The 27047-nt window shown below is 38.2% G+C and overlaps 1 protein-coding gene across 1 annotated transcript; it reads left to right on the top strand.

The window, feature by feature from the left end:
• Positions 1-843: 843 nt before the first annotated feature.
• LOC131938674 (uncharacterized) lies at positions 844-4651 on the top strand. Its single transcript, XM_059296801.1, has 2 exons — positions 844-947; positions 1589-4651. The coding sequence occupies exon 2, from the start codon at positions 2050-2052 to the stop codon at positions 4030-4032; it is 1983 nt and encodes a 660-aa protein (XP_059152784.1). The 5' UTR covers positions 844-947; positions 1589-2049; the 3' UTR covers positions 4033-4651.
• Positions 4652-27047: the final 22396 nt, after the last annotated feature.

Below are 27047 nucleotides of genomic sequence, written 5' to 3'. Positions count from 1 at the left end.
AGTGCATTCAAAATTGTCATATTTCTACATATATGCAATAAAATATTTTATGTTTATTACTCCTAATATACATCAAAATTAAATGCAGTAAATTGTTGTAGCCTTATCTAATATTTCCATAGTTAAGACAATGGTTAGGAAGGATGTTTTTCTTGACAATACATTATGATTGTGCATTAGCTAACTGTAGTGTATGCAATTATGAGCTTTGCTTGATCGCTGACAGGTTACACATATGGTTTTGATTTATATATTTCATTACGCAGTTCAGTGGACCAGATGTGTTAGCCTATGTGGCGGATAAAAATCATCATTAAAAAAATGTAATGTTCTTCGGTAAACAATTAATTACTAGCAAAGTTAATTTATTCACCTTTGAGATATAACTATAGTTCATTTTTATATTTTACTAGCGTACCCGACCCCCGCGCGTTGCCGCGGGGATAGAAGAATGTATGCCGAAATGTTTTAGAAAGATTTCACCAACGCGTTACCAATCATATGTGAGCGGCTGGAGTGTATTTTTATTATTTGTAACTTAGAAGGCGAATGTATCGTTTCGTTTCATGTCGTAAATTGTTCGTATCTTTTAGTTGTGTAGTCCCGTATTATGGCGCCGCTGTCTCACTGTTTATGTCCCTGGTTATAGCTAGTTTATATATATTTCGTTTATATTGTTGTCATTGTTTATAGTAAGTGTCTTTTTATAATATTCTGTTGCATGTTCCGTCGTGTTTGGTTTGTTATCCGTGAATTAGGGACTATTTGTTTACGTGTAGCGTGTGAGGTGTGTGGAAGTCGGTTTCCGGCTTGTTCAACTCTGTCTTTTTTGTGTAAAAAGCTGCGGTGAAGGGAGCAGGCAGTCTCTCTGGTCATCGGGTGAAAAGAATAGCAAATTCGCACCATCCAGCCATATTTATTTTGTGTTTGTGTTCGTCGTAGTCCTGGTAAGTTAGATATAAGTTTATTTCTTTGCTATGTTTATTTTTTTGCTATGCTGTTTATTTTGTTTACTGGCCATAAGTTGTTTTGTGGTTATTTTCTGACCGCCATTGTGGTCAGGCCATGTGGACTCAGATTCTGAGTTTTTATGGTCATTTTATTACTTTGATTGTATCCCTTGGGCTGGTGTTAAGCCAGGGATAAAGGTATTTTTAGACTTGACCCGCAGCTACGGTTTACTCCTGGCTGTTGGGTTAAGTAGTAGAGTTGTTGTTACCTGACCCACAGGCACGGTTCGTTCCGGACTGTCGGGTTTGGTTATAATATTGTTATCTTTTTAGTGACCTTTCGCTTCCTGTGGTGATCATGTTGATCCCCAGGAGAGTGTTCGGTTCGTTCTAGTCACTGTGAAGGTACACTTGTTTTTAATAGATTTTATTTTACTTAGCCTTTTGTTAGGCTGGTAACTGTGTTGAGCTAGTAGTTTGAGCTCAGTGTCCTGGCAGTGTTCCAGTTAATTGTTAAAGTATATTCTGTGGGAACTACCTGCAGGCGGTGGAGATGTAATCCAGCCAGCCTGTGGTTAATGCTTTGTATATAACTTTTCTTTGTAAAGTAATTAATTTATTTGTTTTCCTTTTTCTAGGACGTAGTCCGAAATTGGGTGTTGTGTTTGATGTAAAAAGTTTGTTTCGTTTGGTTCTGTTTTGTGTCAGTTTATATCTATTCTTTTTTTATAACTTTTGGTTCCATGCAATAAATTTTATTAACTGTAAAAGTTTTTGTTTTATTTTAGTAGCTTATTAGTTAGACTAAGGTTAGGGTTTAACCACTGTGGGTTCTACCACGGTTGCACTGACCGGACAGATAAGTTAGTTAAGCCTAGAAGGGTAGATTTTAGGTATCCCCCCCCCTAGCAGGGCTTACAAATTGGTAGCACGAGTGGGGTCAGTGCTTTAGTCTAGTTAAATTTTTGTTTTTTGTACTAGGGCTAGTGTAGCTTAGTTAAATTTTTTGTTTTTGAGAGGCCCTTTATGGAACCATATGTGTTTAGTTTTTGTTTAGTGTAGGAACCGTTTGTTGTTTAAAACACCCAATTCGGACGAGATGGCGGAGGTGGCACCAGCCATCATCATCGTTCCACCCAGGGAGATCCTCATCCGGAAGTTTCATGGGGACAGCCACGGCTATGATGTGGAACGATTCATTGACGAGGTCCAGTCTCTCTGGAGGGCCAGAAGAGACGTCTCAGTAGAAGAGAGGAAGGACCTTCTCTGGCAGTACCTGGGGGAAGCTGTGAGAGAAGAACTGAGCTGCAGGGGAGATGACCTGCAACGTGACCCAGAGGCCTCCATCAGGCTCCTCCGAGAAGTCTATGGGGAGAAGAGGAGCGTCTCCCAGCTAATGGCGCAACTCCAAATGGTTGTGCAGGGCCAACACGAGTCGGTGAGGGCCTACTCGCACCGCCTGCACAGGGCCTTCAGGGCCCTTGTTGCCAGACAGGGCACCCTGCAGGTCCCTCAGACGAATGCTGAGTTCCTACGGGACCAGTTTATGGAAAAGCTGAGCCAGTCCTCAGTCAGACGTCAGTTGCAAGAACTAGTTTTCAGGGACCCTAAGATCCCCTTCCTGGCCATACGGGATGCGGCCATTCGATGGTCTGGAGACGAGGACCCAGAGACAGAACCTGCCTATGTGGCAGCTCTACATGCCCGCCCCAAGGAAGAACCCACCCTGCCCAGGTCTAAGCTGGAAGACAGGGTGGACAAGCTCGCAGAGCAGCTATCGGCTCTATTGACTCAGTTGGCACAGAACCCTCAAGTGTCATCTAGCCGAAGGGTACCCCGCCGACGTCCAGAGGCGGAAACAAGAATGTGTTACAATTGTAACCAGCAAGGTCACCTCGCCCGCAATTGTCGAAACTCAAAGAAGCAGGAGGCCGCAGTGATTCAGAGTCTTACTACTGCTGGTGGGCAGAGCCCAAGCTCCACCATTCACAAGCTGGCTGGACAGTGCCCCACCCTGACTGTGTATTTACAAGGTGTACCGGTGACGGCCGTTATAGACAGTGGTTCACAAGTCAGCACGGTCACTGAGACATTTTGTAACAGGAGCCTCAAGAACATTATCCTAAGAACAGACACACCCCTGTCCTTGATGGCAGCAAATGGGTTGGCCATCCCATACAATGGCTATTTTATTACTGACCTGGAGATCAACAAGGAAGAAATACGCGACAAGGGGTTCCTTGTGATAAAGGATCCAGTGGGTGGCTCATCAGCTCCACCCTGTTTGTTGGGCATGAACGTTCTCCAGGACCTGACCACATTGGCCCACCTGATCAAGCCCCCAGGGGTGACACCGAAGGTATGGCGAGGGGACAAGGTCCTCCGCCCCCGCGAAAGGACTCTGGTGTCTGCCAAGAGTGTACCAACCATTCAGGCGACGAAAGCAGACCCCGGAATGAAGGACGACAAGGTGGTACAGCCATTAGACCAACCTTTTCACCCAGATCCGTCAGTGGTATCAGGCCCAACATCCTGCCTACGCGCCAGCATAACCAGTATAAAGGTGGACCAATCTGAGGAACTAGAGGCAATGGTTCCACCTAACCCATCCTTAATTAAGGCACCGGGTGGTGGTGCTGGGGGATGCCCCCAGACAGAGTCGAGCAAGGACAAGCAGGTCAAAAAGGCACCTGTAGCTGAACTAGCCATAGGCGATCTGGTCCTTCTGAGACAACCCACACTAGGCAGACGCAAAATGGCAGACCTGGACGACCCGACAGTTTACGTCGTGGTCGAAGTACCTCCGATCACCGGCGGGTGTTACGCCATTAAAAAGAAAGATGGCCCTTCTGGCACCCGCCGGGTGGCCAGCACCCAGATCAGGAGATATGTGCCTCCCCGGGCTCAACCACCCTCCCCAAGGCCGGTCAAAGTGATACCGCCGGCTACTCCAGGCTACAGCCACATAATTTATAAGGTCCAATTGCCGGGGACCAGAGCAGCCGGTAACCCCACAGTACCTGACATACCTCTGCGTAGGTCGGTCAGGGAGCGCAGAGTCCCTAGTAGGCTAGACTTGTGATTGTGCCCTGTGGGCTGATTTTTTTGACAATGTTTTTTTGTAAAATTTATGATCGTGCCCTGTGGGCTGATTTTTTTGCAAGTTCTTTTGCAAAGTTTTGTTTTTTGTAACATGTATGATTATGCCCTGTGGGCTGATTTTCTGGCAAAGATTGTTTTTTTGTAAAATTTATGATTGTGCCCGGTGGGCTGATTTTTTTGCAAGTTCTTCCTGCAAAGTTTTTTTGTAACATTTATGATTATGCCCTGTGGGCTGTTTTTTTCAAGTTTGTTAGCTTGCGGTGACCGCAAGCTTTAGGGGGCGTGTATGTGAGCGGCTGGAGTGTATTTTTATTATTTGTAACTTAGAAGGCGAATGTATCGTTTCGTTTCATGTCGTAAATTGTTCGTATCTTTTAGTTGTGTAGTCCCGTATTATGGCGCCGCTGTCTCACTGTTTATGTCCCTGGTTATAGCTAGTTTATATATATTTCGTTTATATTGTTGTCATTGTTTATAGTAAGTGTCTTTTTATAATATTCTGTTGCATGTTCCGTCGTGTTTGGTTTGTTATCCGTGAATTAGGGACTATTTGTTTACGTGTAGCGTGTGAGGTGTGTGGAAGTCGGTTTCCGGCTTGTTCAACTCTGTCTTTTTTGTGTAAAAAGCTGCGGTGAAGGGAGCAGGCAGTCTCTCTGGTCATCGGGTGAAAAGAATAGCAAATTCGCACCATCCAGCCATATTTATTTTGTGTTTGTGTTCGTCGTAGTCCTGGTAAGTTAGATATAAGTTTATTTCTTTGCTATGTTTATTTTTTTGCTATGCTGTTTATTTTGTTTACTGGCCATAAGTTGTTTTGTGGTTATTTTCTGACCGCCATTGTGGTCAGGCCATGTGGACTCAGATTCTGAGTTTTTATGGTCATTTTATTACTTTGATTGTATCCCTTGGGCTGGTGTTAAGCCAGGGATAAAGGTATTTTTAGACTTGACCCGCAGCTACGGTTTACTCCTGGCTGTTGGGTTAAGTAGTAGAGTTGTTGTTACCTGACCCACAGGCACGGTTCGTTCCGGACTGTCGGGTTTGGTTATAATATTGTTATCTTTTTAGTGACCTTTCGCTTCCTGTGGTGATCATGTTGATCCCCAGGAGAGTGTTCGGTTCGTTCTAGTCACTGTGAAGGTACACTTGTTTTTAATAGATTTTATTTTACTTAGCCTTTTGTTAGGCTGGTAACTGTGTTGAGCTAGTAGTTTGAGCTCAGTGTCCTGGCAGTGTTCCAGTTAATTGTTAAAGTATATTCTGTGGGAACTACCTGCAGGCGGTGGAGATGTAATCCAGCCAGCCTGTGGTTAATGCTTTGTATATAACTTTTCTTTGTAAAGTAATTAATTTATTTGTTTTCCTTTTTCTAGGACGTAGTCCGAAATTGGGTGTTGTGTTTGATGTAAAAAGTTTGTTTCGTTTGGTTCTGTTTTGTGTCAGTTTATATCTATTCTTTTTTTATAACTTTTGGTTCCATGCAATAAATTTTATTAACTGTAAAAGTTTTTGTTTTATTTTAGTAGCTTATTAGTTAGACTAAGGTTAGGGTTTAACCACTGTGGGTTCTACCACGGTTGCACTGACCGGACAGATAAGTTAGTTAAGCCTAGAAGGGTAGATTTTAGGTATCCCCCCCCCTAGCAGGGCTTACACATATTTTCTTAGACGCGTGACCGTCTTTTCTAAAAGTGAGTTATTTAAATGTAAACAATGCCTGCGCTTAAATAATAAATATCGGGACACAGGTTTACCTACACTACCGCATGTAAACATATTGTGTACATTAATCACTCACCGAAATAATATGTTAGAACACACTTCGGTGACCGCTATGCGTCAGAGACGTACAGGGGCGTTCTCAGCCCCCCCCCCCCCCGATTACACTACCGTATAGGCGCGGTGTACGACCCCTGACTCCTTAAAAGTAATAGGCGCCATGGTGCCAAATAGCATCCTGTTAATAATGATGCAGATTTCATCATTCGCTAAAGTGCCACAAATGAACAGGCTTTTTTTCTTTAACACGTAAAAAAGTATTTGCCATGTTTTAAACATCAGTGTGACTGATGCAATATGCTAGCGTTACTAATGGTCTATGATTAGATGCTCGATCTCAATTTCTGACTGGATTGTCTAATAGTAGATGCTTATTGCATCATTCGCAAAGTGACAAAACTCTACAGTAGGCTCCTCATATTCAAAAAGTTATTTTTTCATCTTTGGCAAGGTGACGAAACTGTACAGAAGGATTTCCTCGCGTTACAAAGTTATTTTTAGAAGACTGTTGTAGTTTTACCGCTAAGTATAGTAGTACCCCTTACTCGCTATGCAGGACGCTCGATTAACGGGTGCCAAGTGCCAACATAGTCGCTCTAAAACTCTGGGCGCCAAATCGTGTATTGACGAAAGTTGTACCCTATATGGCGCCGCCCAAAAGAAACTTTAGTTTTCTTTTTCGCAGAAATATTCTCGGGAGTATTCTCATCTACTTCCTAAAGTTTCATGGCACTCGGATGAACCGCATCCGAGTTTTGTTTTTTATATACCGTGTATAGAGAAAAAAAAAATCGCTCCCCCTGGGGGCGCCGCCCTTGCAATATTAAACAATATTTTTTTTGCAGAACCCTACCATTGAGTGATCTAATTATCTCCCCAAAGTTTCATGGTACACAGATGAACGATGTGAAACCGAAATAGACATTTAATTTTATAAACCGTATATAGAGAAAAATTGCAGCCTCCCGTGGCGCCGCCCTTGCGAAATTAAAAAAAGGATTTTTTTTACAGAACCCTTCCCTGAATTGTTCTAATCAACTCCACCAAAGTCTCATGGCTTTCGGATAACGGTGTCACACCAAAATCGACTATTTTTTAAAATATACCGTATATAGAGAAAAATCGCACCCTCCCGTGGCGCAGCCACTGCGAAATAAAAAATCATTTTTTACAGAACCCTTCCCTAGAGTTTTATGATGAACTCCCCAAAGTTTCATGCCTATCGGATGAACGGCGTCACTGCAATTCACTTTTATTATTTTTATATACCTTATATAGAGAAAAATCGGACCCTCCCGTGGCGCCGATTTGCGAAATTAAAAATTATTTTTTTACAGAACCCTTCCCTAGAGTGGTATAATGAACTCCCCAAAGTCTCATGGCTATCGAATAAACGATGCCAAACCAAAATCGACTTTTATTTTTATAAACGGTATATAGAGAAAAACAAATCGCGCCCTGCTGGGGCGCCACCCCTGCGAATTTGAAATTTTTTTTTTCGCAAAAACCTCCCCAGGAAAATTCTCAACAACTTCCCAAAGTTTCACGGCGATGTGATAAGAGGTGTGGTAATGCATAAAAGACACACATCCACACAGACACACATACATTGCTTTTTATATATATAGATTTCAAGATTATTGAAAAGAATCCAGATATCTTAGAAATAATAATTCCAACAAGGTATTGCCAATTACACTCTAAATTAGTTACTTTGAGAGTTAGGTAATATTTCACTTAAACATCCTGTTTATTCTTTTTTAAGCCACCAATATTTTCCTACCATTCAATGAACCATACTGTTTCAGATTAGCTTGAGGTTTTTAAATTGGTGTTGTATTATTTTTTAAAAAATATTAAAAGAATAAAAGTTCAGTTTAAATAAGTGTATGCGACACTGTATGTTTACATAAAGAAGGAAATTGTTTGTCTAGTTATCATGTATACCCGCCTGGAAAGCGAATGAGAGGAAGACAACTGAGAACATGGAGGAGAGAGATGGAAGTAGAAGTGCACGCTACTGGCAAGACCTGACATGAACTAAAGTGACTCGCCCAAGATAGAGTGGTATGGTGGAGATTTGTTGCTGCCCTATACTCCACATGGAGTGATGAGGATTAATAATAATAAAAATTAAAAATAGTTATCATGTATGTTCACATTATTTATCAATTGAAGATCATAAAAAGCATATATTTTAATTTAATTTGAAGCACTGCAGATATTTCAATTTGATATTTTCATTACATTTTCTTATTCCTGTGTTTGATTTCATGTTTACCTATGTTTGCCACTTGTAGTGTAAAAAGTGTTTGCCGAAGGACCCAATTGTGTGAAGATGATTAACACATCATTTAATTTGTGAAAAATTCATTTCTTGACACAGTGTATTCAAAATTGTCATATTTCTACATATATGCAATAAAATATTTTAAGTTAATTACTCCTAATATACATCAAAATTAAATGCAGTAAATTGTTGTAGCCTTATCTAATATTTCCATAGATAAGACAATGCTTAGGAAAGATGTTTTTCTTGACAATACATTATGATTGTGGATAAGCCAACTGTACGGTATGCAATTATATTATATTATATTATATATATCTATATATATAAATATATAATATATGTATATATGTATATATGTATATATGTATGTATATATATATATATATATATATATATATATATATATATATATATATATATATATATATATATATATATATATATATACATATATACATATATATATATATATATATTTATGTTACGGTCAAAGCCCGAAGTCGGCCAATGCTAGGATTGGCCGGCCAATCCGTGCATTGGCCAATATCGCCTCCCATAGGTCGGTCAAAGTCCGAAACTTTGCTTGATTTCGGCCTTTGGCCGGCCAATCCGCAGACTGGCCATGGTGGACCGGCCAAAGTCTTAGTTAGAAGATCATCTAGTTAGGGACGACCGGCCAAAGTCCGAATTAGAAGATTATGAGCAGATTTTTTTTTATGTCGTAAGGATCATGAAATTAAGTCTTTATTGATTATTAATTAAAGTAAATGACAGAAACATTCAAATTTTTTTTTGTACTATAGTCTCAATCTATCAATATCATCATTTGTTACAACATGTTGAACTTTTATGGCATTTAGAATGATATAGCAGCTTCTTATTTTTACACTTGCAGCAATTTGTTGTGCACTTAGTTGTGCAATTGCAGCGAGTGTAGCCTTGGCCCCCAGTCAATGATTGTGAAGATGCGATGGTTCGTAGTGAATTTTCCTCAGTGTCAACTGACGACAATAAGAGCAGTTTTTCGTGAAGAATTGAAAACTCACTACTAGCATACAGTTGTTTTAGAACACCATGTTCCGTTCCTAATTTGTAGAGACCGCCCTCGACGCTCATGACAACTGCAAACACGCTTCGGGGATCACCGTGACCTCTGTCAACATCTGGAAAACGGATGCGTACATTGTCACCCACTTCACCGTCTTTAAATTTTGTATTTTATGTTTTAAGCATCTTAGCACCTTGAGTTTGCAAGCCAGTATGAGCTGCTGATCTGTGTTCCACGATGGCTTGTTTTTTGTGACACAATCTGAAGGTAATGTTCCCTCCGTACCCTTCGTCTGCTTCATTGGGTATTCCACAAATAGCATGGACATAGTTGCCACAGGATCCAAAAGAATGAGCTGCAATTCAATGTTTTTCACAAACTATACAGAATCTGTTGGCCACATTATTGTCACGCAACTGGTCTGGGCGTTCTGCCATGCCAGTAGATGTGTTAGCTGAGGATGTCGTTGCATTTATGGCAACCTCCATTTCTTGTTCAATGTTCTCAAGATCTTCCTCAGTAACTATTTTATCGAGAGCCCATATATGGAAACTAATATGGATTTACATTTTTTTTCTTTTGACTGCCATCTGCTATGTCTGTCTCATGGTCTGACTGCCCTTTTGATCCATGTCGCCTTGCATATAGAATGCTATACAAACAAGAGTTAATACGTTACTCTCAATGAAAACGCACCCAGAATAATGAAAATGCGATCACAACTTAGTCTAGATAGAACATTGGCCAGGACATCCCGGCCAGTGCGCGCATTGGCCGGCCAATGCACAAAAAACGCTGTCAAGTTTAAGCGCTTCGGACTTTGGCCAGTACGTCCCGGCCAGTGCGCGCATTGGCCGGCCAATTTACGAAATACGATCTTAGTGCTAAGTTCTTCGGGCTTTGGCCAAGAGAGCCGGCCAATGCGCGGATTGGCCGGCCAATAGGGGTTTGGCCGCACTTCGGGCTTTGACCGTAACATATATATATATATATATATATATATATATATATATATATATATATATATATATATATATACTAGGCATACTGCCTAGCTTCGCTTAGTTTTTCAAAAAAAAATTGAGAAATTGAATGATTAATTAATAGATGATTGGCTGTTATGTTAAACGACAAAAATGGCCCGTTGAGGAAGGATACAACGGGCGCTAGGCTGATAGTGCTGTCTCTTTTCTCTAAACTAAAACCAACCCACCCCCCCACAAACACCACCCCCCCACCCCCACCCACCCCCCACCCCCCAAAAAACATGTCTCGTCGAGGAAGGATACAACGGGCGCTAGGCTGATAGTGCTCTCTCTTTTCTCTAAACTAAAACCACAACACCCCCCCCCCCCACCCCCAACCCCCCCTCCCACCCTCCCCCCCCCACCCCCCTAAAAAAACATGTCTACCGTCCCATTCAACGAAATATAATTATATACTTTTTCCAGTGTCCGCCCCCTCCCCGAAAATTCTACCCCCGCCCCCGAAAATTTCAAGTACCCTCACCCCTCTCCGTGGAGGAAAAAGTCTGAAAGAAACACTGGTGTCGCGCATAGCCACTACGCGAAGAATTGCATTAAAGAAATTGCAAGAAAACCACTTTTTAGATTAGACACATTAATTAGGCGGTAATTTTATTATAGAGTATCGATGAGGAAATTTCTTTTGAGTTGGGGAGGGGGGGGGGCTCAGACGTTCTTACGCAGGGGTGGGGCTTCGCCCCTACCCGAAGAATTGTATGAAAGAAACTCTTCACGCAAACCACTTAGATTAGACCAAATTGCCTTTGTATTGAATGTTTACTTGATAATCAATGACGTCATATTAATGTGTGCACTATCCGGCTTGAGATTATTTTCTACTCTGTGCTAAATGTGTCGACGTGATACTTCGTGTTTCGAATTACTATGCATGTTTTTATTTTCCTTGTGTTTTCTCTAGAGCGTTCTTGTCAGATAGATAGATAGACAGACAGCGAAACTATTAGTATTAATACTTAGGGCCTAAATTGATATAGTGGAGTTATTTCATGTCACTCAAATATTGATGGAATATTCGCAAACTTATTACTCGCGCGGTTATTAGAACTGCAAGGTCTTTCTTAATAGTATCAATCAAATATTATATTAAATAACTTTCGCAATTAATTTTTACAATTTCAGTACAACGCAAATCTTAATTTATAAAAAAAATATCTATTTAAAACAATGCTATACTTTGTGATTTTTGTTGTTTTTCTTAAAAAGAGTATACAAAATATTTAAAAATTATTACATTAAAAAGTTACCTCCCTTGTTCATAGACCAAATGACCAAATCTCGTATAATGAGAATTTCACTCGCGGTCATTTTTAGCCCTCTTCGAGGACTTTGAGTCTGGCCAACAGGTTTTCCATACGGCCTAGTCATCTATAGAGGTGTATACAAAAAAATTGCCAGATGTAAAGAGGGTCAGTGCCCTAAAATCCGTTTTGAAAATACCTTCTGTTTTTCCCATAAAATACAAAGATTATATAAGGAAATACGACTGGTCAGTTTGACCCCTTTACGAAGTTTTCCCAGATATGCCGAGTTTTTTGTGACACCCTGGGGTGTTCTCCTACCACCTCACAAAATATCAAGGGGGCTCGTCGGAGGAAATTTTGTTTCGTAATAGAGCTCATATAAAGAGAATTTCACTCGCGGTCACTTTTTAGCCCTCGTCGAGGGCTTTGAGTGAAACCGACAGGTTTGCCCTACTGCCAAGCCATTTACCTATAAGCATGCCAAAAATTAGCCAGATGTAAAGAGGGTTAGTGCCCTAAAATTCGTTTTGAAATTACCCTCTGTTTTTCCCATAAATTCAAAGATTATATAGGGAAATACGACGTCATTTTTGACCCATTTACCGAATTTTCCCGGACATGGCGAGTTTTTTGTGACACCCCAAGCCGTTCTCTTACCACCTTACGAAATTTCAAGGGTGGTCGTCGTCGGAAATTTTTTTTCGTAATAGAGCTCATATAAAGAGTATTTTACTCGCGGTCACTTTTTAGCCCTCGTCGAGGGCTTTGAGTGAAACCGACAGGTCTGCCATACGGCCAAGCCATTTACCTATAAACATCCAAAAAATTAGCCAGATGTAAAGAGGGTTAGTGCCCTAAATTCCGTTTCCAAATTACCCTCTGTTTTTCCCATAAAATACAAAGATTATATAGGGAAATACGACGTGTCAGTTTTTACCCACTTACCGAATTTTCCCGGACATGGCGAGTTTTTTGTGACACCCCAAGGCGTTCTCCTAACACCTCACGAAATTTCAAGGGGGATCGTGGGAGGAAATTTTTTTTCGTAATATATCCCATATAAGGCACCGGCCAGTCGAGGTCAATTTTTACACCCCCTTTCTTAATACTTTTCGGCAAACCGTCACCGGCTCTCGTGTTCTATCGCCCCAAGGCATCAGCGTTCCAAATGTTTCGCGCCTGCGACGCCGGGAAGTGCCCCATTGGGCACCTGACCACTTTGCTTTATATATATATATATATATATATATATATATATATATATATATATATATATATATATATATATATATATATATATATATATATATATATATATATATACATACATATATATAGTCACACATATTTTACAACTTAAATGAATAATACTAATATTATCGTGTATGTTAAGAATTGATTTTTGTCGTCATACAAAAGCTTACTGACATCAACTTTTAATAATCGCACACTTTGGTCGTTCAGCCCTACAAGTTACATCTTACACTCCAGCTGTAAAGTTGGAACATGTATTATTTTTATAGCTGCTCGACAGACTACAATCTTCTGTACTGGATGAGGTACTCTGGATAGCATAAGTTCTTGTCGTAGAGAGCGAATTCCCTGAAAATCCATTTCCCGTCAGCCATCACACAACCATAAAGCTGCTGGTCAGAGCAGTTGCAGAAATCTTGTAAGCAGACCAGACGATACATGGTGGCCTTGACAATTTGTAAGCATCTTTAAATTAAAAAGGAGTTGACAATTATTCACCCAACTAAAAAAAATTAAATGTATACATACATAGTCTGTATTAAACGTCAGCACAAAAAGATGAAAATAATATAGACAGTGCAATCCTAAACGTTTGTCTTTTCAAACATACTTCAAATACAATCTTTGTTGTGCAGTGATCCACTGGCACCATTGAAACAATATTTAAACTGTTGGCGTCAACTGTTCTCATATAAATAGTGTTTGAATGTCTTGTTAAAGTTGGTTAAACAAACATCGTCTTTTCGTATAGTTTCGAAATTGTATCTAAATGATCATTTGCTATCCTTACTTTCAATAGAAAAATATTCTTAAGATCGTTGTGTAAAAAATAAAAAGCCCCATACCTTTGCTGCGAACACTTTCGTGTTTTTCATTGATTAGAAACACGTTGCCCAGTAAAACTCTGACTAGGAACATGGTTTGTGTGTCCGTGTTTCTTCGTCGACCGACAAACCTGTCTGCAATGTAACAAAAATCTATACATACAAACATCAACTCTTTGACTAATGTGTTATTTGTAAAGTTCTTATGTCTCTGTAAACATTCATAATATATTGTGGGGACTAATCAAGTGCGATGATTTCTTTTTGTATAAGGTACATTATTTAAGAGAAATGATCTAAATAAATGAAAATAAATACCATGTGAATTATCTTAAATTTATAAATATCTTAATAATTTAGTGCTCACAAATAATTTTATACATAGATCAATTTAATTTCTTAAAAGTAATCTTACCAGTGTATTGATCAGACTTTGTTGAAGATTCGGCAAAATGTATGGCTATACCCAGCATATTTCGACGGTGAGAAATTCTCGGGTCCAGCCCATTTGAGGCTATGGCATCAACCCGACTTGGATCAGTGCCGTGGAACAGGTAGTGTTCGTTGATGTCGTCATACAGCTGGTCTCTCATACAAGGTGCCAGATAACGACTTGTTAAGACGTTGCCCTTTGAACCTTGAACTTGACCTACAGGGGTACATGGACCACCCAACGACCACATTCTCTTTCTCTCAAAGTCGTAAGCGTAGAACAGGTTTTTGTTTTCAACTCTCTGAACGCTGACCACCTGGATTGACCTGTGTGTAAGACCTCGAGCGTCAACTCCCAAACCAACACGTTCAAAGTCCCATGTCGATGTTGCCAAGTGTGCGATTGCTTCCCTTGTTGCAATATCCACTTCTACAAATCTGGTTGACCGACTTCCTTCTCCACGAGCAACATTTCCTTTTTCTGTTCTTTTTTGTGTGGTTTCATTGCTACAGGTCCAATAAGATGGGAGACTACTCTCCACGTATCTCTGAAACTCAAATTTTCTTTGATCGACTGTATTTCTGCTTAGAAATTTGTCAGCAATACCGATCTCTTTATGGTCCGGTGAAATTCTTGCAGTTTGAATTTTTGTTTGATTTGGAGTGACCACAGACGTAGCTAACTGCGCTGGATTTGTATTTGAATTTACTTTAGTGAATGTTGGATAAATCACAGATTGAGTAGTGGTAGATGGTGTGTGTGTTAAATTGGTATCAGTGGATTTTGAGCTAATGATATTTGTTGAATTAGAAAAAGTCGTAGTTTTAGTAGTTGTATTCGTTGTAGAAATAGCAGTAGCCGAATTGGAATCAAAAACTGTTGTGGGAATCATAGAAGAGGTAGGAAGAGTAAGTGTTGCAGTTACGTTTGGCGAAGTAAGAATTTTCGAGCCATTCTGATTATCAATTATCGCTTGATTATCTAGTTCTTGATTAAGTTTTGTTGCATCTAGATCAGTATTTACGTTAGTGATAGTAGAACCGGTTTGGTTAACAGTTGGCTCATTGGCTAGGGTGCTTGCTGAAACTGAGTTAAAGGTGGAATTAAATGGATTAGTGTGGGTTTCATTATCTACCAGGTTTGTACCAGTTCCAGTCATATTTGGCACAAGATGTGGAAGGTTTTGATCAACTTTTGTCAGAGCTGGAACAGTTGCTACTAGCTTTTGGCTGGCTTCAGTAATGATAACATTGTTTAATTCTACATGATTTGGGCTAGCTTCACTTTTTGTGGCCACAGGCCCTGCAAAATCTTGTCTAGTTTCAGTATCTGTGAGTAGGCCCATAGGTCCTTCAAAATTTGATCTAGCTTTAGTCTTTGTGGAAAAATCTCCTTCTAAGTCTGATCTAGCTTCAGTATCTGTAAGTAGAGGTCCTTCAAAATTTGATCTAGCTTTAGTCTTTGTGGAAAAATCTCCTTCTAAGTCTGATCTAGCTTCAGTATCTGTAAGTAGAGGTCCTTCAAAATCTGATCTAGCTTTAGTCTTTGTGGGAAAATCTCCTTCTAAGTCTGGTCTAGCTTTAGTATCTGTGAGTAGAGGTCCTTCAAAATCTGATCTAGCTTTAATCTTTGTGGAAAAATCTCCTTCTAAGTCTGATCTAGCTTCAGTATCTGTAAGTAGAGGTCCTTCAAAATTTGATCTAACTTTAGTCTTTGTGGAAAAAGGTCCTTCCAAATCTGGTCTAGTTTCAGTATCTGTGAGTAGATCTCCCTCAAAATTTGAACTAGCTTTAGTCTTTATGGAAAAAGGTCCTGCTAAGTATGGTATAGCTTTAGTATCTGTGAGTAGAGGGCCTTCATAATTTGATCTAACTTTAGTCTTTGTGGAAAAATCTCCTTCTAAGTCTGTTCTAGCTTCAGTATCTGTAAGTAGAGGTCCTTCAAAATATGATTTATTTTCAGTCCTAGATGGCACATGTCCTTCTGAATCTAGTCTACCTTCAGTCCTAGTGGGAAAGGTTCCTGCTAGATCAGGGATAGCTTCAGGCATACTTGTTTCAGATCCATCAAGTTCAGAGTTAGCGTTAACAAATAGTTGAAGTTGAAGTTTAGTATCAAACTTACATGTGTCAGGTTCAACGTATTTAGAGCTTGTTTTAGCCACTGCGACCCTATGTCTTGAAATGTTAGCGCTAGCTTCAGACACAGGAGGCACAGTTCCAGCTAAGCTTTGTTTACCTGCAGTGACATTTATCACCTGTTGAACGGATACCTGGTTATCTCTGGCCACATTTAGAACGAGCGCCGCTGGGTTCGGGGCTGAGAGTTGGCTTACTAACATTGATGGACTAACAATAACACCTAGACTAGATTCACTCAAGTTTGCACCGAAGGAGCCAGTTACTTCACTAGCTACATGTGTGGGTTGATTGGATCCGTTACTCCTAGTATTTTTTTGTACATTGGTTTCTAATTTTGAATATGCTTCTGAGAAAGCTTGTACAGATCTGCTTTCATTACTCGTATTACTGCCCATATTTCCTTGAGCATAATTGGTTTCAGACCTCAAATTACGACCCCTACCTCCTTGTAGATAATTGGTTTCAGACCTCAAATTACGACCCCTACCTCCTTGTTCATGATTGGTTTCAGACCTCAAATTACGACCCCTACCTCCTTGTAGTCTATTGGTTTCAGACCTTAAATTACGACCCCTACCTCCTTGTTCATGATTGGTTTCAGACCTTAAATTACGACCCCTACCTCCTTGTAGATAATTGGTTTCAGACCTCAAATTACGACCCCTACCTCCTTGTAGACTATTGGTTTGAGACCTCAAATTACGACCCCTACCTCCTTGTACATAGTTTGCTTCATAACTGGAATAATTCTGGGTTTGATGAAAGTTATTTTCTGTATACATTTCATCTGGTTCATTCTGCCACTCACACCATACAGGATCAAAAGGTGCTTGAGCACGAAACCTTGAGCCAGCTGATGGAGGGTTAAACCACGAGTCAGGTGGTTGTGGGTTAAACCACGAGTCAGGTGGTTGTGGGTTAAACCACGAGTCAGGTGGTTGTGGGTTAAACCACGAGTCAGGTGCTTGTGGGTTAAACCACGAGTCAGGTGGTTGAGACTGAAACCCTGACTTAGGTGGTTGAGAATGCAATCTCGAGTTCTGTGTGTTGCTGTGACTTTGAGGACGTCTGTTTCTCCTGCCACGGTGGTGTTGCGGTCTGGGGGTCGCATTTGGCCCAACGGATCTGTTGGATCTTGGATATTGCCGGTTGTCTTGTCTGTAAGACGCCGTATCAAAGGGGTTAACATCAAACCAGCCCTCATAATTATCTCCCTGACATTGCCAGTCGTCGTATCTGAAGGCTGCCATATTTATCTCAATGACACAACTTTATTTTAACTGAAACATATTTAAAATAATTGTGAAAAAAAAAAGAAATGAGTATGGGCTATGCTTTATCACACTGGAGACTGGTTAAATGTTAACTTTTTAATTTCTTATAAAAAGAATTTAAATGTAATTTTACCAAGCCTGACGATAGCAAGATATTTTACACTTCTAAATATAAATAGTTGCTGATCACTAGTCTAATGCCTTTGATAAAAAGACAATTATACAAGAAAATATCAAGTCTTTACTGTAAAAAATATTAAATTGCTCAACACGTGAGAATTGAGTATCGTGGTTCAATTGTTTATCTATTGAATTGTTTTTGTAACTTTGAATAAAATGTCCTTAGAGAACTGTTTACAACATAATAATCGGTATGCGATTTACAAGCTGTTACCGAAAAAATCACTCGAAAACATACAATTGTAACATGTGTGTATGTACTTGTACATGCGAATATGTGTATGTATGTGTACGCTTAGCTCTGTGTAGATATAAAACACCATTTATAAATATCTGTATTGAAAATGTAAGCAAATATACGATTAAGAAAACTATTGGTAAATTATCCCGCATGAAAATAAAATATGGTAACTTACATCGAACTTCTGGATTTAAAATATGTACAATTAAAATTGCATGTATTGATTTCAATAATCAACAGCAATCCTGTCCTTACAGCTACACATATTGATATGTTGCATGTTTTGAAATTAACTGTTCCATTTTGATAATGAAACAAACTATTTCCAGGTATGTAACCGTTATATAAGCTTTTCAGGTTATTGAACTGCAACTTAGAATTATAAAAATACCCAGGTCATTGCATCAATAGCGATTTTAAATTGATTAGAATCTGTCAAGCGTGTCGTGTTCGATTTTATGGAATGACTGCCTGTTGAAATGGTTGGTGCAAATGTAGTTGAAAGAATGGCTGGTACAAGCGTAAAGGTAAACGTTTTCAGCTTGCCTCAGGTAGTAGTGGTGTCACAACTTGCGTGTCACGTTAGCGGTTTTATTTAGGTGCGTCTTGCATGTGATATATTGTGTAGTGGGTGTGGTCGTTAGGAGAGTCTTTATTGTGATATAAAGTGCGGTGTGTGGCTGACATGGTCTTTATTGCAATATAAAGTGTGGTGTGTGGCTGACAGGGTCTTTATTGTGATATAAAGTGTGGTGGATGTTGTCGGCAGTGTGGACTGTATTGCGATATTAAATGTGGTGTGTGTGGAGGGCAGTCTGGACTGTAGGTGCCGTAGTGGTGGACGGTAGTAAAGTTTCCTTTCGGAACCTGAGGGTCCATTGGTCAGAAGAAGTAGAGTGCATATGTTTCTGTGACCTCTGCACGTGAAGGGATAGTGTTTGTTATGACACAAATTAAGCTAGTTATAAATAGGTCAAACAGAAGGGAGAAAATGCAGAAGTTAGGAAATAGCCTACGGTCAAGCAATGGAGAATAGTTCGGAACCAATGTACCAATGTCATGTGATGTGATGACCGGTCACATGAGACGGCCAGCTGACAAAAATAGGTCAAACAGAAAGGAGAAAAAGTTGAAGTTAGGATATAGCCTACGGTCAAGCAGTGGAGAATAGTAGGAAACCAATGAGATGGGAGATGATGACAACTACATGATACGGTAGTTAGCAGTTGGTCACTCGAGGGTGTTGGAGTTGGCCTGTGCACAGTGTAGTTAGCAGTCAGTGTGTGTTAGTACAAGTGGTCAACAACAGCCGAGTTGGTTTGTCGAGCGTTTGAAAGCAGCTGGATATAGATCTTGTCGGGACTGAACTATAGTTGAGGTTGTAGAAGTCAAGTGCAGCTCAGTGTGGAGTTAGGCAGTTAGGAGTTAGGAGACAGTTGAGATAGTAAAGTATAGGACAGTAGAGTTGGGATTAGGAATAGATTAATTGTGTATGTGTTAATAAACAATGCAATTTGAACTGTGTCAGTTGTGTCATGTAGACACGTTTCCCACTGAATAATTATGGAAAGGATTCACAAAAGAAGCGTCTATCCCCCATATACACAATACGGTATATATATATATATATATATATATATATATATATATATATATGTAATACTTTATCTCTCTACCCTGATATATATATATATATATATATATATATATATATATATATATATATATATATATATATATATATATATATATATATAATACGTACATTCGCTATAGTTATAACCACGCTCTACTCATTTTCTGATTATAACAAAATCACTTAGCATAAATTATAATTGTTATTATACTTTTGACTTGCTTAACATACGGGTAGATCAAATCGAATATAAAATTTTTTGAATATAGGCCTATACGTTTTTTTAATTATTAAATAAAAAATAAATTTTAATATTTTATTTTTACTATTGAATCTCCTTGTAAATATTAGTACTTTTTTTCTGATAAAGCTGCTTTTAAAACTATGCTCTACGTTATTGTGTTTAATTTTTTATTTTACTTATTTTTGAAAAGTAAGTGTCTGTTTATGTTTAAAACGTTAGACATATATTGGCTGGTTATGTGACAACATATTTGGCATTATAGCTTTGTTACTCTCCTGGCTAAGTTGATTCCACTTCCTTCTTGTCGTGATCATGATGTATACCTAGTATACTTTAACTCCAAAAAAAAAAAAAAAAAATTAATTTAAAATAATCGCTGAATAGTTTTCACAGTCTCTAAACACGTCTGTACTCTATAAGGTACTCTGGGTAGCACATGTTCTTGTCGTAGATACCGAATTCCCTGAAAATCCAATGCCCGTCAGCCATCACAGAGCCATAGAGCTGCTGATTAGGGCAGTCGCAGAAGTCTTTTAAGCAGACGATGCACGGGGGTCTAACAAGTCTTTTGTTTCCTGCAAAAAAAAAAATGAACGTTCAAATTACTGTGTCATATCTATTCTGACATAGAATCGGGATTTTTTACCCACACTTTTACTTATATACATTCTGGGAAATTATCTTTGCATACGAGTACGTGTACTATAATTTAAATAATACCGATTCAGATACAAGTTCGCAAATCGGTTTGCGCCCAAAAACATAATTTTCCACATACATACCAATACATTTTCATGCAAAAGTCCGTATTCAAATGGGTTTGTAATCGAGAATACACCGAATCTGGTGTGCTGCGCGGTAACATGAAATCATCGTTTAAATTAAATTATTAACACATGTTCTATGTCCTATATTATATGTTCTATTATTATATGTTATAAACTCATATAGCTTTTGGTCACATAGTCGACAGTAAACTGGTCTGTACCTTGCTTTAAAGTTTCGTGATTATTGTCTAGCCTGAAGACCTGCCCCAGTAAAACCCTCACCAGAAACATTGTGTGTATCTCTGTGTTGCTTCGTCGACTATTTTGTCTATCTGTAAAAAAATTAAAACAAAAAGTCAGACACGTTTCCTGGTAAATATAACTTTATGTTGCGTAACGGTCAGAACGTATATCTTTTGGTTTCGAACATTTGAAAAATAAAGCGTTAACATACTTATCTAAGATAAACGTGTAAGTGTTAGAGTGCATACATTTTTAATATTAAAATATCTAGCTGGTGTAGCAGATTGAAGAGTCTATTATTTTATATGCTTAGGTTACAGATAACTCAATAAATCAATGTATCAATAATAAAACATATTTATATGTAAACTATGTTAATGCTATTTCTAAAGAAAACGTACCGGTATATTGATCTGACTTTGTTGAAGATTCGGCAAAATGTATGGCTGTACCCAGCATATTTTCACAGTTAGAAATTCTTGGGTCCAGCCCATTAGAGGCTATGGCATCAACCAGACTTGGATCAGTGGCGTGGAACAGGTAGTGTTCGTTGATGTCGTCATACAGCTGGTCTCTCATAAAGGGTGCCAGGTATCTTCTTGTCAAAACGTCGCCCTTTGACCTTTGAACTTGACCTATAGGAGTACATACAGCACCAAACGACCGCATCCTCTTTCTCTCAAAGTCGTAAGCGTAGAACAGGTTTTTGTTTTCAACTCTCTGAACGCTGACCACCTGTATGGAGCGATGCTTGAGACCCCTAGCGTCCCGTCCCAAGCCAACATGACCCCTATCCCATGTTGATGTCACCAGGCTTGTGATTGCTTCCCTTGTTCTATTATCCACCTTTAAGAAAAGATTCGCGTTTCGTACAATATTATTTGACGTAATCTCACTCCTGCATACCCAGTAGGATGGAAGATTCCGATCTACATAAGTTTGAAACTCTACCTGTTCATCTATTGCTGTAAACGATATATTAATCTTTAACCCTTCAGCTATTGTAGAATTTTCATCTTTAAAAGTGTTGACTTCAGTTGGTTTTACTTCTAACGCGCTAACTTGTAAAATAGTAGCAGTTTGATTTGAAGTTAAACTAACAATCGAATTTGAATTTGTCAAATTTGTTATCGATTTAGTGAGCGACAGATCTGAGCTAGTAGCATCAGTGATTAAACTTGTACCAGATTGTTGCGAGTTGCAATCTACTGTAGCTGTTGTAGAAGCACTTTTAGTTTCGTTAATATTTTTTATCATTGACATATAAACACCTCGATTGAAATTGGTATGTGTGGTTAAATTAGGAGGATCAGTTGCTGCTGTAGTAGACACATTTGAGTTTGTTGAGGCTGAAGAGGCTAATGTTGAACTATCAGCAGTAGGATTTAAGTTAGTATCAGTTGTAGATAAATTTAGAAACATCTGATTAAGAGTTCTCTCGTCAGGATAAACGATTGGCGGATTTGAATTTGCTATGATATTAGTCGAATTTAGACTCGACACTGCTGCAGTGAGATTTGTGTTCGTTCCTGAACTTGTAAAGAGAGGTTGTCTTTGACATGGGTTAGTTCCAGCAACATTTGGAGCACGCCACGAATTAGTTGCAGTAGTTGTAGTTGTCTGAAGCATTGAAGCCGTAGCGTAAGTTCCTATAATTGCAGTGGGTTGTCCGCCCTGGTTGCTTCTAATATTTCCTTGAACATAATTCGAATCACTGCCCTTATTTCTTTGAGCAAAATTAGTCTCATAATTTGAATGACCGCTCATATTTCCTTGTATATGATAACTCGAATTATTGCCCCTATTTCTTTGTTGCTGTTGGTTTTGTGAGTTTCCAGCAACATTACTGTTCCCATGAGGATTCTGGGGTTGATGATAATTATTTTCTCTGTTACCCGAGTTTGTCTGATTCTGCCAGGGACACTGATTGTTGTTAACTGGGAGACTGTAACTGACATTAGCCTGTTGTGTGTTGTTTCTCTGAGGCCGCCTGCGTCTCCAACGTCTGTTTCCCCGCCCACGGTGCGACTGTGGTCTGGGATTTTGCCAGTTGTCTGGTCTGTAGGCTGGCCAATCTCTGGGATTGACCTGACCAGACCCGTTGGACCTCGGACACTGCCAGTTGTCTGGTCTGTAAGCTGAGGAGTCATTAGAAGACCGGCCGATGTTGTTTTCTTTAGGGCATGGCATGTAAGCCGCCATGTTTATTTCGTTGACTAAAAAAATTATTAAAAAAACGTATAGAGCTAATGCAATTTAATAAAAACATCATTTTCGAAGGTAAAAGAGTTTTTTTACAATATACGTAACTTGTAGTTATGGTAGATTTTTTATATCAGGATTAATTGTAATGTAAATAATGCTAAACCAAAATTTCAAATATTTGTACTTGATAGTTATTAAATGTTCATAATATGTTTAATTTTAACGTTAAAAAATGAAATAGCGTGAATAATGAAAGACTGCCTCTTGAATTTAAAAAAAAATATTAAAAAGCAGGCAGCAATATAAATGTAAAAATGTAGATGTATTGTCCTCTAGTCTTTTATGTTTGGTTAAAGCCAAAAAAATCAAACGAAGGATAGGCCTACATTAGCCACATGATGTGATAGACGTTATGAACATCTATACTCAATAAAGAAATGGAGACAGTGTGCTTGTTTACCTTATTGATAATATATAAATACATATTTGTTTGAGACACGTTTATATAAAATGGACACAATATAGTCAATAAAAAAGTCTGATTGTTTGTTTTTTATGTGACAAATAAAATATGTAATAAATACTTACAGAACAAATGTGGATTTCCGATTCTCTAATACGTTTATTTGGTAGATAATTTAGATTGCATTTAGTTATCCTTATAGCTAATACATGTCACCTCTCCTGGCAACTATGCCAGAATTGACATTTCAGTATTCTAAACTCCATCGATCATGTCAGGTAATGAAAACGCCTCCAGGTATTCTAGTTGTTACGTCAGCATTTCCTGGAATTGGAACCGAAACCGAGAACATGGAAATACATAGTAGACGCTATTGTTCTTCTGCCGGTAACACATGTATAGACCACAGAATCGACCGAAGTGATCAAGGCGTATCGAAGGTTGGCCTCTGTGAATCGATTGCAATGAAAATAAGTTATAAGTACACAGTGTAATGTCTGCTGTTTGGCACATGTCGCAAGGGCGTTACTATTTTTGTTTCGGTCAAGGGTATTGTCCCTTGTCAAGCCTCTCATAGGTAAATAACTCTTTCCCTATAATTGCATATTTTATACTATACATAAATTATATATATATATATATATATATATATATATATATATATATATATATATATATATATATATAATTGATTAAAATGCATTATGGGAAATTCATATAGATGTTGAGGGGCGAAAGGCGGAGTTTCTTCCAGGCATGGCTCTCTTCGGGGTTGAAATAATATAGAAAACATATACTTTTAACTTTTTAACATTGCTGTATCGGATTTTGTCATGAAATAGTTAGCACTGTTTCTTTAATCTCCTCAGATTCGTCATCATTATAATACTCAACGTGTGTATCTGCACTTAAATAGTCGACTTCTGCACTAAATGGTCACAATCTGAACAAAATGGTCACTAAAACATCTGCTCTAGTACTAGCATAGTCACCATTTGCTCTAGTACTAACATAGTCACCATTTGCTCTATTACTAACATAATCACCATTTGCTATAGTACTAACAAAGTCATCTTTTGCTCTAGTACTAACTCAGTCACCTTTTGCTCTAGTACTAACATAATCAACTTTTGCTCTAGCGCTAACATAATCACGATGTGCATTCTTGCTAGTGTAGTCCCAGCTCTATCGGTATTATACAATCAAGTGTATTAATTGCAATAGCGTTGATTATTACTTACAAATTTCTATTAACCCTAAGACAATTGTTCCATTTCATTTGTGTCTATGGTAGTCATTATACTTACATTCCTCCGCAAGCTCTTTATTTGGCAAGTATTTGTCTCGTTTAACCAACGACCTTGTATTTGTTTTAAAAAATAGTTTTCATGGTGATTTAACATATTACTTTTTTTGTAATAACTATTTTAGACATGGATTTTTTAATTCACTTTTTACGAGTGCCATTCATTAAATTCCATAAATCAAATTCTCTTTCTACAAATCTATCCTCTACGTCTGTAGCACCATTCTATATAAAAATAAAAATCAAATGCCATATCAAAACGCTTTTTTTACTAGTGTGTCTAGGTTTAGGCTTTCTATTATATTGTGCTGGCAATTGTGTAACTACTAATACTGTCGTTGCCGAACACGGTTTTATTGTTTAAGAAAAGGTAATTTCTCTTTTCTAGAGCCTGGAATATTTATAAAATGAAAGTAAAATTCTTAAATTTTACTTGAGATTACTCGAACTTGCGGGAGCAAAATAATTATTACAACTTGCAGTTCTTATTGATATATTTTACCTTTAAATAATTCTACAAATTTGATATTATGTAAGAGGAGATAACACAGCGTGGTAAACATTTTTTTTTATTATTTTTTTAGCATTATGTACCTTAGTCGAACGCTTCGTAAAATATATATTGATATATTTAGACTTGGGCATTTAGTTCTAAGATACTTTGACCTGTGATCATTCACCATGGAACTGTTAGGATTATCTAGTATGTATTATTTTTTTGGTTATTTGCTTGTCGATCGCTGCAAATCATCCCTCCCTACAATTAATCCTGATATAATTTATATATTGGTTGATGTTGAATTCAAGAAAACAAAATACAAATATTCCTGAAGATATAATAGTTCAAAATAAAAATACGTTTCATATTTTAAAATTAAATGTTCTATAAAAATAATAAAATAAACCACTTGAAGGTATGTAAACATTGCAGAGCTTTTTAAGGTATTAACATGAAACTAAGAATTATAAAAATACGCAGTAGAGCTTCTATTCTTACAAAGACCATGTCATCATTAAAGATTTTATAGTTATTAGATTGTGTCAAGCGTGTCGTGTATTGGCTTTTATGAAACGACTGCCAGTTGAAAAACTGGTTGGTACAATTGAATACGTAAATGTTTACAGCTTGCCTGGGGTGGTAGTAACGTTAGCGGTTCTATTCAGGTAAGGCTTGCATTTGATATTTTGTATGGTGGGTGTGGTCGGTAGGGGAGTCTTTATTGCGATTTAATTAGTCCTAAGATAATATGACCTTAGATCATTCATCATGGAACTTTTTGGTATTTGTGTTATGTTATAGTTGTGGAGTTATTTGCTAGTAAATCGCTGCAAACCACCCCTCTACCAATAAATCTAGATTAATGTTGCTTGATTCTGATTTGAAGAAAAAAAATATTAATGTTCATGAAGATGGTAGTTCAAAATATTTTTTTAATGTGTATAATTTATGCACTGGAGTGCAGTTTGGCAAAAAGATGTGTGGTGGGCGGGAGGGGGGAGATGATGTGTACTAACAGTTCCCTTGGACTAAGCCAATATTAAAGTACATAAATAACCCCGCTGTCAATTACCACCCCCAGTTAGGATCAGGGATAGGGTGAGTGTTAGAGCTAGTATTGGAGCCAGGATTAGTGTTAGATGTAGTTTTATAGTTTGGGTTATTATTGATGTTGGGTTTAGTGTTAGTTATATGTTTGTGATTGAGGTTTGGGTTAAAGTTTTCTTAGGAGGTGGGTGTGTGATTGGGGGGGGGGGGGTAATTCACATGGGTGTAATAACTTAGGGGGGGGGTGTTAAATGGGTAAAAGCCCCGGGGTAATTGACGGAAATGAAGGGGTTATGTCGTAGACCATTGCTACCCAGAGGCCACAAAAGAATAAGTGAAATGAGTAACACAGTATCATCTCACATACATCACGCCCAATTTTCAAGAATCGTTAAACCTACCCATTAGTTGCTTCAGTTACTTAAATCTATAAGATTATTATAGCAGTATTCGCGATTATTTAGTTATAATTGATACTGTCTGTTTATTGTTTATTGTAACTTTATGTTATGTAACGGTTAGTCTGTGGCTTTCAGTTCAAGCACTCAAAAGCTAAGCATGATTATAACAGATAATAATATTTGAAGCTCCTACCAAAAATGTCATAGAAATACATTTATAAACATAGAATAGTGTGGCATGATTGAACATGATTCGACTCCAAAATAATCTCCTGAGATTTAGAATTTAAACATCTAAGTGTCAACGTTCGTAAAATCTCGGTAAGTTTATTGTAAGGGCATGTTTGAGTCATCGTTCTGTACTTTCCTCTATGTGTAATACAATGACGATGCGGAATGCATTGTTTTTTTATGTTCAACAATATATAGG

Source organism: Physella acuta, unplaced genomic scaffold (genome assembly GCF_028476545.2).
Source record: "Physella acuta isolate Inbredline_101_S28 unplaced genomic scaffold, ASM2847654v3 ptg000255l, whole genome shotgun sequence".
In the NCBI taxonomy this organism is placed as follows: domain Eukaryota; kingdom Metazoa; phylum Mollusca; class Gastropoda; family Physidae; genus Physella; species Physella acuta.
The sequence above is the reverse complement of the archived record's forward strand: the minus strand, read 5'-3'. Positions and strand labels throughout refer to the sequence as shown.

Excerpts from the sequence above, each read along its gene's own strand:
- LOC131938674 (XM_059296801.1), top strand. The coding sequence starts at position 2,050 with ATGGCGGAGGTGGCACCAGCCATCATCATCGTTCCACCCAGGGAGATC.